Source organism: Salvelinus sp. IW2-2015, unplaced genomic scaffold (assembly GCF_002910315.2).
Source record: "Salvelinus sp. IW2-2015 unplaced genomic scaffold, ASM291031v2 Un_scaffold4699, whole genome shotgun sequence".
Lineage (NCBI taxonomy): Eukaryota > Metazoa > Chordata > Actinopteri > Salmoniformes > Salmonidae > Salvelinus > Salvelinus sp. IW2-2015.
In genome coordinates, this window is record NW_019945968.1 from 44,296 (window position 1) to 58,395 (window position 14,100).

The window sequence follows — 14,100 nt, forward strand, 5'->3', positions numbered from 1 at the left end:
CAACCCGTGTTTTTTAATTTTTTTCACCTTTATTTTAACCAGGTAGGCTAGTTGAGAAAGTTCTATATTTACACACTGGACCTGGCCAAGATAAAGCATAGCAGTGTGAACAGGCAACAACACAGAGTTACAAATGGAGTAAACAATAAACAAGTCAATAACACAGTAGGAAAATCAAATGAGTCTATATACATTGTGTGGCAAAAGGCATGAGGTAGGCAAAATGAACTGTTGTTATGAACTTTGTTAGTCAGCTGCAACCCTTATGAACTGTTGTTAGTCAGCAGCAACCCTTATGAACTGTGTGAGGTCAGCAGCAACTCTTATGAACTGTTGTTAGTCAGCAGCAACTCTTATGAACTGTTGTTAGTCAGCAGCAACCCTTATGAACTGTTGTTAGTCAGCTGCAACCCTTATGAACTGTTGTTAGTCAGCAGCAACCCTCACTCATTCAGAGTGACCTTGTTTTACAGGAGTGAATGTTATTTATAATAAAGGTTACACAGAGAAAATCAGACATCTCTGAAATAAAAATGGATGTCTCTACCTTCAGCAAATTATATTTTACCTAAACCTTCCCTGAACGCTTGAGAAAAAACAAGTGACACTCCCATATAACCCAAAAATACCAGAGAACATCCTTACAGTTTACCCTCACCTCTTGGAGACACCAGAGCCTTAAATATGTTGTTTTAGAAACTGTTCTTCGTCCTGTCAGCATTACATGGCAACGCAGGAATTTTGATAGCGCACAGGGCTGCAGGGCAGAAGGTTGTGTGTTCACAGACCCCTATGGACAAGAGTAAGGGTGGAAAGATCTAATTTATAGTAAAAGCATTGCATGAATCTATCATCGTATTTGCAGGTCTGAGAAAAATGTGCCTTTATAAACATTTCATGCAAATATTTTTTAATACTACACAAATTTCTCAAATTACAGGCTAAGAATGGACATAGAGATAGGCCTATGTGTTCATCCTATCCAATGACGACCTGTCATTCAGGGCAGCTTTGTTAATCATGTTTAGCATTTGTTTTGTTTTGCATTCTATTCTGGCATTAATACGTGTCACATATCAGTTTGCAAACAATGTACAAAAAATAACTAATTGAGGTAATAAAGACGCATACAACATGGTCTCTTTTTTGCTTTCTTGAGTAAGGCAGCTCCAAAATGCAGGTGTTTCCACCTAGCTCAGTGGTTTCTGTGGTGGTGGTGGTGGGGCAGCCAGAATATACAGAGCGTAGGGGTTGGTAATGTTCTCTACTTGCGCCATGATTGGCTCAGTGTTCTGTCACTCATGGGGACACTACGTCGAAGCAAAACGTCATACTTTCAAAACAGTTAGCAAGCTAGCAGTCATCATCATGAATCAAGTTGACAATCTACTGGCAAATCCTTTTCAATCCTTGTCATATGAAGGAAATTCAGAAAAGAATTATAGATTAAACTTATCGGTGCTCATCGGCCGTTGGACATAAACATTACACACCAAATTGGTAATCAGTGGCTAACTGCAAGCATTGCAAAGCAATCACTAGCCTACTATTCAGTGGAGTTGGTGTGTGGTCCAAGTCGGGGTTTAAGGGTCTCTTTCCCAAGCTTAGAAGGATACACATTCAACATTGGTCATGCCCTTGGCTGAGTTCAAAACAACTGGAAACATGGAACTAGGAAATCTCAGACTTCAGTAAGTTCAAGACAACTGGGAACACAGAATTACATTTTCTCCGACTGGGAAAATAAGTTTTGAATGGACATCCAACTCGGAATTCCAAGTCGGGAACTCAGGCTTGTTTCTAGAGCTCCAACTGAAGATCACTGACTTCATGATTCGACCTTGTTTTTTTTGTAGTTCTCAGTTGTCTTGAAAGCATCATAAATCCAGAGAATGCCAGACTTTGATGACAAAGTTTGATGACAAAATTTGCCCATGAAGGACTGCCGCGCCACCTTCCTGTTCATGTGAGCACAGCACAAACAGGTGAGTCCAGAAAGGCCTTGTGTCACACCCTGGCCTTAGTTATCTTTGTTTTCTTTATTATTTTAGTTAGGTCAGGGTGTGACATGGGGGATGTATGTGTTTTGTATTGTCTAGGGGTTTTTGTATGTTTATGGGGCAGTGTTCAGTCTAGGTGTATGTATGTCTATGGTTGCCTAGATTGGTTCTCAATTAGAGACAGCTGTCTATCGTTGTCTCTGATTGGGAACCATATTTAGGCAGCCATATTCATTAGGTAGTTCGTGGGTGATTGTCTATGTTTAGTGTCAGCACTATTTGTTATATAGCTTCACGTTTGTTGTTTTGTATAGTTTGTCAAGTGTTCTTCGTCTTTGTTTATTAAATATGTATTCATTTCACGCTGCGCCTTGGTCCTCCTCTCTTCAATGTTACGACGAACGTGACACCTTGTATGCTGCTGCATAAATTATGTAATATGCCAGGGTGATATACATACTGTTACTAAGAAAGTAATACCAAGTGTATGTTGTCTAGTAAGCTGTTAGTAGGCAATATCCTTTACCCTAATAATTGGGTCCTTTTCCCCCTCATAACTTAGCCTACTGTTCTGACTTGGTGGTGCACATGTAGCCTATAGCCTGTTTTAGAGAAATGTCATCATCAAATATTGTAAGAGCTTTCATTGTCTGCTTATATGCCCCCTTTGTTTATCATATGGTTCTGACTTGGTGCACAGGGAGAATACTGTAAGATCGGCCAATGTTCTGAATTCTGTCACTGTACATTTCAAAAGTGCTGAACTAATAGTTATATTGACAATGTTCGTCCTACCTCGCACATTGTCTAAATCAAAATTACGGATTGCCTCTTATCCGCTCGTTGTCCCCCTTATGCCATAATTTGTACTTCTCAATTGTCAGTAGAAACCACATTTGTTTAAGCAAGTCAGCCATATCAGCTATGTGTTTTTTTAAAGGCAGCAACAGACCAAAATGCTGTTATAGATCATGTCACGGCCATCGTTGAAGGAAGACCAAAGTGCAGCGTGGTGAGTGTACATTTTCCTTTTATTAGAATGTCGCCAACAAAACAAGAAACGAAAGCACAACCGTGAAGCTTACCAGTGCCACTGGTAAGTGCCACTAACAAAAGTCAACTACCCACACTGAAAGGAGAGAAAAAGGGCTACCTAAGTATGATTCCCAATCAGAGACAACGATAGACTGCTGTCCCTGATTGAGAACCATACCCGGCCAAAACATAGAAATAAAGAAACATAGAAAACAAAGTATAGAATGCCCACCCCAAATCACACCCTGACCAAACCAAATAGAGACATAAAAAGGCTCTCTAAGGTCAGGGCGTGACAGATCACTGTATGTAATGGGATCTGTTWTATTTTATTCCAAATCTTAAGATAACAATGGGTAGGCATTTGCTTTTTGCCATTTTTTTTCAATAAAAGGTAGGCCTATGGCATACCCTCTCATACCCCCTCAATTCCAGTACTGGCTTTAACTTCACAGCCCTTCACTGACATGGAGGGAGGCTATTTAAAGAGTGCATGGTGAGTGGAGGAATTGAATGACAAATCTATGGATATAGCAGCCTATAGCCTAATTCTCTCTGTCAAACAGGTAGAGCCACCTCTTATTTCTTAAGTAGGAAGAAATAGGCTCCAACACAAAGCCCTCTTGTTAGTAAAGTCTAATTTAAATGAAGACCGTTTAAATGAATTATTCCTTCTCCAATTTGCCTATTTTCAGCACCATCAGCTGTCCATTTCCAATTGATTGTGCCGCGACTGCTGCTTCAAGTTTCACATATTGTTTTTCTTCAAATCAATTATAGTAGTAGCAAGCTATCAAAGTTGACCTCCGGTCCTCAAATGCTCTCCTTCTCAAACTGAACAGAACATAGGCTATAGGCTAGTCTACGCACAAGATATTGCATTTTTGGACTAGGAGGAATTCTTTGACTCTCCTCCTGAACTGCCACTGTAGGCCTACACAGCACAGCATTTGTTAGCCTGCACAAAAAAACGGTTTTGATCAGCAAGGACAGAGGAGGACTCAGGCTTGGAATATCATTTGCAGTGTGTAATGCAGTCTAGTTTTATTTACACAATCCCAGCAGCTATCTTAGAAATATAACTTTGCTCTGTGCTTCTCTGAGCATGCACTTCGTAGCCTATAGTCTATAGGCTATGAATCATTTGATTGAGACCACACTAAATAGCCTATAGGCACACTTCATATTTCACGCCCAGCAGAGAATCAGGTGGAATCGGGCATCGATATATAGCCTAAAAAGCAACTAATTCTTAAACACTGAGAAATATTGACATTTCATACATTTCAAATTACATGACCCTCCCCTGCACTAGATTTAAAAAATAGTAAACCCTCCTCTTGACTGAAATTGAAAAAGCATGACCCTCTGCTATTTTCCTCCAGGTACCCACCCTGTACATTTTTATCCATCTCTTAGCATTACAAATTAATTGTACTAACTAATAATGTTCTTAAGTTAAAGTTATAAACATAAGTGATAGTAATACTGTAAATGATTAACCGTTGCAGAACTCTTTCTTTTGAAGTTCTGAAGGGTGACACAGCGTTTTTAGTCTGTACTCTTTCCCCTTCCCCCTCTATTTCTCTCCCTCCTTCCCACTCTTTCTCCTGTCATAACCTCCTGTTGGTTGTACTACAGTATGGAATGACTTAGGCTCTGCCCTGGCTGTATTTCTGCCTTGTCATTGTGACTCAGCATTCTGGAGACCCAAACGGAGACGAAAGAGGAAGCAAGATGTTCACTCCCTCAATTGTTCTGTTTCAATGGATGTCAAGGACTAAGCAGACCGCTACCCCCCCCCCACGTAATCAGACAATGGTGAATGGCCTGAGTGAACAACCTTCATTTACCCACCATCTTTGGCTTGAAGGCCATTCTTTTCCACTATCACCGTGACAATGGTGGAAGGAGACTAGGTCTCATGACTGTGGAAACAGACTTGAGTGGTGGTGAGTGTGCAAAAACGTTCTGAGACTAGGAAAAAAAGGGAAGAAGGAGAGAACAGCAGTAACATACTATGTAACTTACTATGGCATTTTAAACAAATAGCTGTAATATGGTTGTTTCTGATGAATGTTGGAGGGAAAATACACCAACAACTTTCCTGATCATTTGGCCAATATACCCCAATCACAACTCAAGTGACAATATTTTTCAATATTACTTTAAACTGTTGGTCTAACTAACAGTTTAGAAAATCACCACCAAACCCCTTGGTTTTTCACACTCAATAGTTTCCCGTGTGTATCAAGAATGATCCACCTCCCATAGGGACATCCAGCCAATTTAACACAACTGTGGGAAGCATTGGAGTCAACATGAACCAGCGTCCCTGTAGAACGCTGTCGACACCCTGTAGATCGAGTCCTTGCCCCAACGAGTTGAGGCTGTTCTGAGGGAAAAAGGGGAGTTTGCAACTCAATATTAGGAAGTTGTTCTTAATGTTTTATACACTCAGTGTATATATACAGTGCCGTAAAAAAGTATTTCTCCCTTTCTGATTTTCTCTATTTTTGCATATTTTTGATACTGAATGTTATCAGATCTTCAACCAAAACCTAATATTAGATAAAGGGAACATGAGTTTACAAATAACAAAAAAAATGATACTTATTTTATTTATTTAATTAACCAAGTTACACAACACCTAATTCCCCTGTGTGAAAAAGTAATTTCCCCCTTACACTCAATAACTGGTATTGCCACCTTTAGCTGCAATGACTAAAAACAAATCCTCAATAACCATATGGATCCATATTATCAGGTAGGTGTGTTATTTAGCAATAAGCATGATATCCTGTATTATGGGGTTGTATGGGGTTGCCCATCTACATTTACCCCAGTGTGCTAATCATTAGCTAGATCACTGGTTCTCAATCCTGGTCCTGGGGACCCAAAGGGGTGCACATTTTAGTTTTTTCCCAAGCACTACACAGCTGATTCAAATCCTCAAAGCCTTTTGATGAGTTGATCATTTGAATCAGCTGTGTAGAGATAGGGCAAAACAAAAATGTGCAACCCTTTGGGTCCCCAGGACCAGGTTTGAGAACCAGTGAGCTAGATCATAAACTCAAAACATTATCTTGTTGCTAGCAACATAGGCTATTGCTGACTTGACTGTCCCAAACTTTCCACTGGTAGTCAGCCAAGGATGTATAAACACTGAATAATGTAGGCCTATCTGTTACAACGGAATCCTGTTACTGCCTACCATGCTATGTTGTTGTCTTAGGTCTCTTTTTATGTAGTGTTGTGTTGTCTCTCTTGTCGTGAAAGGCCTTTTGCCTTTTGGTAGGCCGTCATTGTAACTAAGAATGTGTTCTTAACTGACTTGCCTAGTTAAATAAAGATTAAAAATAAATAAAGCACTTCTCTGCAGCTTTTTACATTATTGATCATAATCCGCTGCTGGAAAAAGCGTAAGTGTTATGGCTTTACGTCMCCTGCTATATTGTGGATCTAGAGTTACCTGTCTAACAGAACACACAGGGTGTTCTTTAATGGAATCTTCTTCAACATAATCTCGTTAGAGTCAGGCATTCCCCAGAGCAGCTGTCTAGGCCCCTTACCTTTTCAATCTAACTAATGACTTGCCACAGGTGCTGAGTGAAGTCTGTGTGTCTATGTATGCTGATAACTCAACACTATACACATCAGCTACCACAGCTGGTGAAATCACTGCAACACTTAAGAGCTGCAGTCAGTTTCAGAATGGGTGGCAAGAAATAAGTTAGTCCTAAATACATGAATTTCAAAAACTAAAGGCATTGTATTTGGGACATAAAATGAAAACACTAAACCCTAAACCTCAACAACATCTTGTAATGGATAATGTGGAAATGTAACAAGTTGAGACTAAACTTCTGTCATGGTCAAAACATATTGATACAACAGTAGCTAAGATTGGGATAGGTCTGTCCATAATAAAGCACTGCTCTGCCTTCTTAACAACGCTATCAACAGGGTAGGTTCTACAGGCCCTTGTTTTGTTGCACCTGGACTACTGTCCAGTCATGTGGTCAGATGCAACAAAAAATGACTTAGGAAAATTACAATAGGCCCAGAACTGGGCAGCACAGCTCACCCTTAAATGTACACAGAGAGCTAACATTAATATTATGAATGTCTATCTCTCATGGCTCAGAGTAGAGGAGAGATTGACTTCATCACTACTTGTATTTGTGAGAAGTATTGAGATGTTGAATGCACTGAGCTGTCAGTTTAAACTACTAGCACACAACTCAGACACCAGTGCATACCCCACAAGACATGCCACCAGGTCTCTTCACAGTCCCCAAGTCCAGGACAGACTAATGGGGGGTGCACAGTACTACAGAGAGCCATGACATGGCTACTATTCCACATCAAGTAACTCATGCAAGCAGTAAAATAAGATTTAAAAAGAGATAAAAATACAATTTATGGGACAGCGGGGACTGTGAAGAGACACATATGCACTATAGACATAAACACATGGATTTTGTGTTGTAGATATATGGTAGTAGACTAGTGACCTGAGTGCAAACCCTTAATGTTGTGAAATCTGTTTAGTAATGTGATGTTAGTTGTATTGTATAGAACTGCCTTTAATTTGTCAGACCCCATGAAGAGTACCTGCTGCCTTGACAGCAGCTAATTGGTATCCATAACAAATACAAATGTTGGTAAATTAAGGAATATGCAAATGAATCAGATGCCATCTAGTGGGTTTTTTGGTTGTCAGATTATCACAAATCTCTGGCCCGGTGTGACCTTGTAAAATATATTGTCAAATAGAATGACAAAGTTGTGAAACTTTAACCTAAATATAAACCAACTTAGTACCGTACAAATGTACTTATTTATTTTACCATGTCAATAATTCTTGGTTGTAAATGTTGGTGGCAGTTATGAAAAGAAAATAGTTTCATAGTTATTGAAAATGCTATTGCTGATTAGACAGTTCTCATTAGGACATTTTCCCCTTTAACCCAATGGTTTATCCACTAGAAACTCATGTACTATTTAAAAACACATTACAAACATCAATATTTGTCAGTTAAAGTATTAAAGTTAAGCTTGTTTGTTAATTACCAAAATGAAAGTGTTCAGTAATTTCAGTAAATTACCAGTAGCTTTGCAACCATATGACAGCTCCAATAAGACCCTTATGGTAAATGAGAGGCTTGTAGAATCATTACTATTTTAGTATTCAGTTCATAGTTTACTGTAGGGGGACTATTGGGCATTAAACACAATGATTAGAGTAATTTCTTAGCAAGAGCTGAACTTCCATCCATCACTAGAGAAATGCGCCAGAACAGCTGGCTAACGGTTTTGATTGACCTCTAGGCCGTCTAATAAACTTGTGATGCAGAGTAAAGGTCTACGTCAACTGTAGTGGACCTCAAGTTGATAGTTGGGCCCTTAATTGACATGGCACTATAACAAGATACGGTAGAGGACACGCTCTGTGGTCAGAGGTAATGTCCTTTATTAACCTCCCCTATTGTTATGACCCTCAGTCACTAGTAGGYCTACAATTGTCAGTATTTATCACTAGGAATGAGATGCTCAGTTAAACGGAGCAAAGAACCCAAATAAACTGATAAAACATCCATTATTACAGGTCAACAATTAGAATAGAAACTTTAGTGATATTTTTTATTGTTTTACAAGATGCCTYGACTCAAATACAGTAGTGTTGTCAACAAAAACACCTCAATGTTACAGCTGTGCACTGCACCAGTTCAACACTCTCCCCTCCCTATAAATGCAAAGCCAGTAGGATCTATCAGAGAATGCAGGAGTCCTGATCTGAGGCTGAAGGCTGTAGCCTGGGGTGGAAGTGGTTTAACTCTGGCCTCCCAGGGTGTGCTTGTCAAAGAGGTACTCTGCCATCTTGTTTTTGACAGCATCCATCTTGGTGAGGTTGGTGATGTGGTCTCCCAGCTTCTTAATGGCCTCCACCTGCTCATTCAGGTAATGGGTCTCCAGGAAGTCACACAGCTAAAGAGGGAAAACACAGGTCAGACAAGAGAATGACTACAGACTATTGTAGATACAGTAACACACAAGAGCCTGGGGGTAATGGCAAAAGGGCAGCTAACTCAATGAGGTGTTGGCAGCTGTCCAGCTCCTGCATGAGCTGCATTGTGTGTATAGTGTGCATCCATGCATCTGTGGACTATTGTGTTTGTGTGAAGCAGCAGGTCACACAATCCTGTGTCATTAGTCATCAGAGCTACAACAACCTGATCATCTCCTGAGACAGTACCTGTCTTCTATGTGATACATACATGTGATGTGCGGTTCCTCATAACTTACATGGGGGTCAACCTTGTCAGAGGCAATCTTGTGCAGGTCCAGCAGGGCCTGGTTCACATTCTTCTCCAGCTGCAGAGCACACTGCATGGCCTCCAGCCCATTGCCCCACTCATCACGATCTGGCTTCTACACAGGACAGCATGAACACAGAAGTGTTAGGGACAACTAGCAGACATTAAGGTTAGGATAAAGTGAACAGAGCTACACCCCTCACACTCAGTTCAGTGGTTAGAGGCAGTATGTTCAGGACTACTCCAGGTTCTCTAGATCAACTCTGTAGACACTCTCCTCCATGAAGTAAAGACATTTCTATCAGTCTACAATCTAAATGGGKTTTTCGATGCTCAKRGGCTCACCTTGATGTCCTGGAGTAAAATGCGTCCACCTCTCTTGTTCTGGAAAGARAGTAGCTTGTCGGCGTGCTCGCGCTCCTCGTCGCTGTTCTCCTTGAAGAAATGCGCGAAGCCAGACAGAGCCACATCGTCACGGGAGAAATAGAAAGCCTGGGTGGATAAACAAGACAGTGTGGTTAGAGAGAAAAAAACATCCCAAACATGACACATTCTGTTGTGGCAACTAAACTTGATGACAAAAAGCATGAATCAGTCTAGTCCGTAGTCTATTTGGTAACCTGACATTGAACCTGTCAATGAGTTGTTACGCGCTCTGTCCAAGGTAGGATAGATTCCCGGCTTCATTTGGATGTTATATCTCCCTGAAAACTCAATAACAAAGTAAAACTCAAATATGAACTTCAGGGAGTTACATTTCTTGGCTCTTTAATTGTCTAGGCCCGTAGAAAAGTCGTGAAACATGGCATTTAGGCTCAGGAATAATAATACACAGGTAGATCAACAAAACGGTCATCTTGGTAGACTCATTACCATTGAAGTGTAGGTGTAGGAGGCGAACATCTCCATGTTGATCATCCGGTTGATTGCAGCTTCACAATCGTGGTGATAGTTCTGGCGGATCTGAGACTCCATTTTGGCAGATTTTCTTTTATATCAAAATGAAATGTACAAAAATAAACTTCCTTCGACTATTTTGCTATTACAGTTAGAGTAAGTATTACGTTATAAATCCGGAATGTTCTATAATGCGGGAYGAAGGCAGAGGAGTTCCGTTCAATCACTGTTGAAGCAARAACTTCTTCATGCGTCTTCCCAGAATTGTGAACTGAAAGGAGCTTTGTTCGCTCTATTTATTGTTCCAAACGGAACGCGTCAGTGAAATCCACCCTCACAGAGCGTAGCCAATCACCATTAGAATTACAACAGGAACTAGGCGGATCATTTGACGACGAGCCCACTCATACACATGACCTAAAGCAAAGATTATTTATTATATTGACAAGAGAGCCRAGTGACAACTCCAGCAATGGAAATACATGTGCCCAACGATTGAAAACAGGCAAGACTATAACCAATGAGAGGGCAGGTACGCGTGTAAACAACATGCACAACTAAACGTCGTTTTTCTCAAAGTTGCCGRAATGCCACGTGCATCCACATATAATATATGTGTTGGCGTTTGTAAAAGCTTTTGTAAAAGCTTAAACATTACGAAACTTCTATTCGATCAAAATCCTTAAGTAATAGACACTCTGTTATATACCTCAACACATAAACGGCCTTATCTCACGCGGACCGATTTTGTGCGGAGTAAATGCTCTTGCCTTGACCTCTTCATCTCGATCWGTTTTTTTWATTTTTATTTTTTTAACTTTGTTTATTACAAAGTAACATTTTATTGGAAACAACTAAAGGAGTAGTATCAGCCAAGGTGCTGGGTTATTGCTCAATACATCCATGTAGTTGCAACATCATTGGTATTCATAAGAACTAGAGCTGTGTTCGAATACTCATACTAACCGCACTAACCATACTATTTGTGATGTAAGTGGAGTATGTAGTATGGTTATTGGTCATAGTATGGATATAGTTAGTATGCCAAAAGTTCCCGGAGGTCATACTAAATTATCGAAAATACGAAGTATACAAGCAGTGGACATTATTTCCGTGCTTTCAGGGCCCATAATACAAATCTTCAGAAAACGGGCGTGGCCACACAACGTTTTCAGATTTTAAGAAAATCTCGGAAAATATGCAGCCGAAGTCAGACGAGAGCGGATACAATTTCATTGCTTTCACTAATTATGACAAATGTTAATAAAATGTTCAGCGATGTAATGAATTCAAAATAAGTTACAAGTTAAGTTACAAAACTTTCAAATAAGTTACAATTCTTTAGCTACGCTATCCTTATGAACCGCATAGCATATCATTGCAGTAGTATGTAYCGTTATGTTAGCTAGCTACCTAACATCAATTTAGTTGGCTATTAAGACATCAGGCTTAGCTAAGTGGTATAGTCATTGTGCGTTCTCAATGGACGTTGTTAATTCGCTCTGGCTATCTACTCCGATTTCAGAGCACTCTCATCTGAGTGCACCAAATCGCAGATTAATTGATGAATTTACAAACGTAACATCCATTGAAAATAACCGGTGTCAGTAAACGTCTGCAAAAAAAATCGTATTAAATTGTTGCCAGCACCATAGTTACAGTCACCAATGCTCTGGATAACATGAAAACAGCCTAACCAGCTCTGCTAGGGCGAGTAAAATGGTCAGAGTGAGGTGTTCTCTCATTTGTGTCTGGAAGTATCTAGCAAGCTAGCCAAAGTTAGCCAGTTAGCTTGGGYGCTTGACTGCCGTTGTGAGGTCAGAACGCTCGGATCAACCCTACTCCTTGGCCAGAGCGTCCAGTGTGGGCTCTGAATGCTCAGAGAACAAAACGCTTTGAATTTACGAACGGACAATCAGACAACGCTCTGAATTTACGAACGCCCAGAGCGTACTCTGGCACTCCAGATTGAATTTACAAACACATCCGAAATCGTATGATGTCTAGCTAGTAATTAGTTTTGCTAACAAGCTAGCAAGASGTTGCATAGCAACAGCATCAGCTTCCGGTAGACAGTCGAAGCGCTAGTAGGCTCAACTAAAAGTTTACCGTTCTTTTACAGTATACTCAAATGTAACCTTTATTTAACTAGGCAAGTCAGTTAAGAACAAATTCTTATTTTCAATGACGGCCTACTCCAGCCAAACCCCGACGACGCTGGGCCCAATCATAGCCCAATTACAGGAGTACTATAGTGACGCCGCTTGCACTGAGATGCAGTGCCTTAGACCGCTGCGCCACTCGGGAGCCCTATGAACTAATTGTATATAGTATGCAGTATGTACTCATTAAGTATGTAGTATACAGTATGTTAGTATGGGTATTCGAACACTACWTAGGTCTTCTGGGGCAGTATGCATCAAGCCTCTCAGAGTAAGAGTGCCGATTTAGGATCAGTTTGGACTTTTAGATCACATTGAATAACATTACATGGATGGGGAAGCTCCTCCCCCCAGCCTCCACTGATTTCCATCAACTGATCTCCATCAACTTGGATAAATACATCATGGGCAAGAAACATATTTATTTTCTTCAAATCAATTATAGTAGCAGCAAGCTATCAAAGTTGACCTCCGATCTTCATCTTCACGCTCTCCTTCTCAAACTGAACAGAACATAGGCTATAGGCTAGTGCACGTGCAAGATATTTCATTTTTTGGACTAGGCCTGATCAATAATAATTTTCGGAGGAACTATTTGACTCTCCTCCTGAACTGCCACTGTAGGCCTACACAGCACAGCGTTGGTTAGCCTGCACAAAAAAAAGCGTTTTTGATCAGCAAGGGCAGAGCAGGCCTCAGGGTTGGAATATCCATTGCAGTGTGTAATGCAGTCTAGTTTGATTTACGCAATCCCAGAAATCCCTTTGCTCTGTGCTTCTCTGAGCATGCACTTCGTAGCCTATAGGCTATGAATCAATTGATTGAGACCACGCTAAACAGCCTATAGGCACACTTCATATTGCATTTCCAGCAGAGAGTCGGGTGGAATTCAGGCATCGATATATAGCCTAATAAGCAACGAATTCTAAACATTGAGAAATATTGAAATTTCTTCAATTACAAACTACATGACCCTCCCCTGGACTAGATTTTAAAAATACTAATCCCTCCCCTTGACTGAAATTGAAAAGGCATGACCCTCTGCTATTTTCCTCCAGGTACCCACCCTGTACATTTTTATCCATCTCTTAGCATTACAATTTTATCGTAAAAACTAAGAATGTTCTCAAGTTAAAGTTATAAACAGAAGTCATAGTAACACTGTAAATGATTAACCGTTACAGAACTCTTTCGTTTGAAGTTCTGAAGGGGAACACAGCGTTTTTAGTCTGTAATCTTTCCCCTTTCCCCTCTATTCTATTTCTCTCCCTCTTCCCACTCTTTCTCCTGTCATAACCTCCTGTTGGTTCTAATACAGTATGGAATGACTCAGGCTATGCCATGGCTGTATTTCTGCCTTGTCATTGTGACTCAGCATTCTGGAGTCTCAAGCAGAGACGGAAGAGGAAGCGAGATGTTCCACTTCCTCGATGGCTCTGTTTCAATGGAAGTCAAGGACTAAGCCGACAGCTATCGCATTGGTGTCTATGGAGAGCAACCCCCCCGCCCCCCTTAAGCAGACAGTGGTAAATGCCTAAATTAACTACCTTCATTTATCCACCACCTTTGGCCTGAAGGCCATCTTTCCCACTATCACCGGGACAATGGTGGAAGGAGACTGGGTCTCATGACTGTGGAAACAGACTTGAGCGGTGGTGAGTGGGCGAAAACATGCTGAGTTTAGGG

At 40.6% G+C, this 14,100-nt stretch overlaps 1 protein-coding gene across 1 annotated transcript; it reads right to left on the reverse strand.

Moving 5' to 3' along the window:
- Window positions 1–8,660: 8,660 nt before the first annotated feature.
- LOC112077561 (ferritin, middle subunit) lies at window positions 8,661–10,527 on the reverse strand. Its single transcript, XM_024144058.2, has 4 exons — window positions 10,229–10,527; window positions 9,701–9,847; window positions 9,345–9,470; window positions 8,661–9,026 (listed from the first exon to the last, which is right to left on the reverse strand). The coding sequence occupies exons 1-4, from the start codon at window positions 10,328–10,330 to the stop codon at window positions 8,871–8,873; spliced, it is 531 nt and encodes a 176-aa protein (XP_023999826.1). The 5' UTR covers window positions 10,331–10,527; the 3' UTR covers window positions 8,661–8,870.
- Between the last annotated feature and the right edge of the window lie 3,573 nt (window positions 10,528–14,100).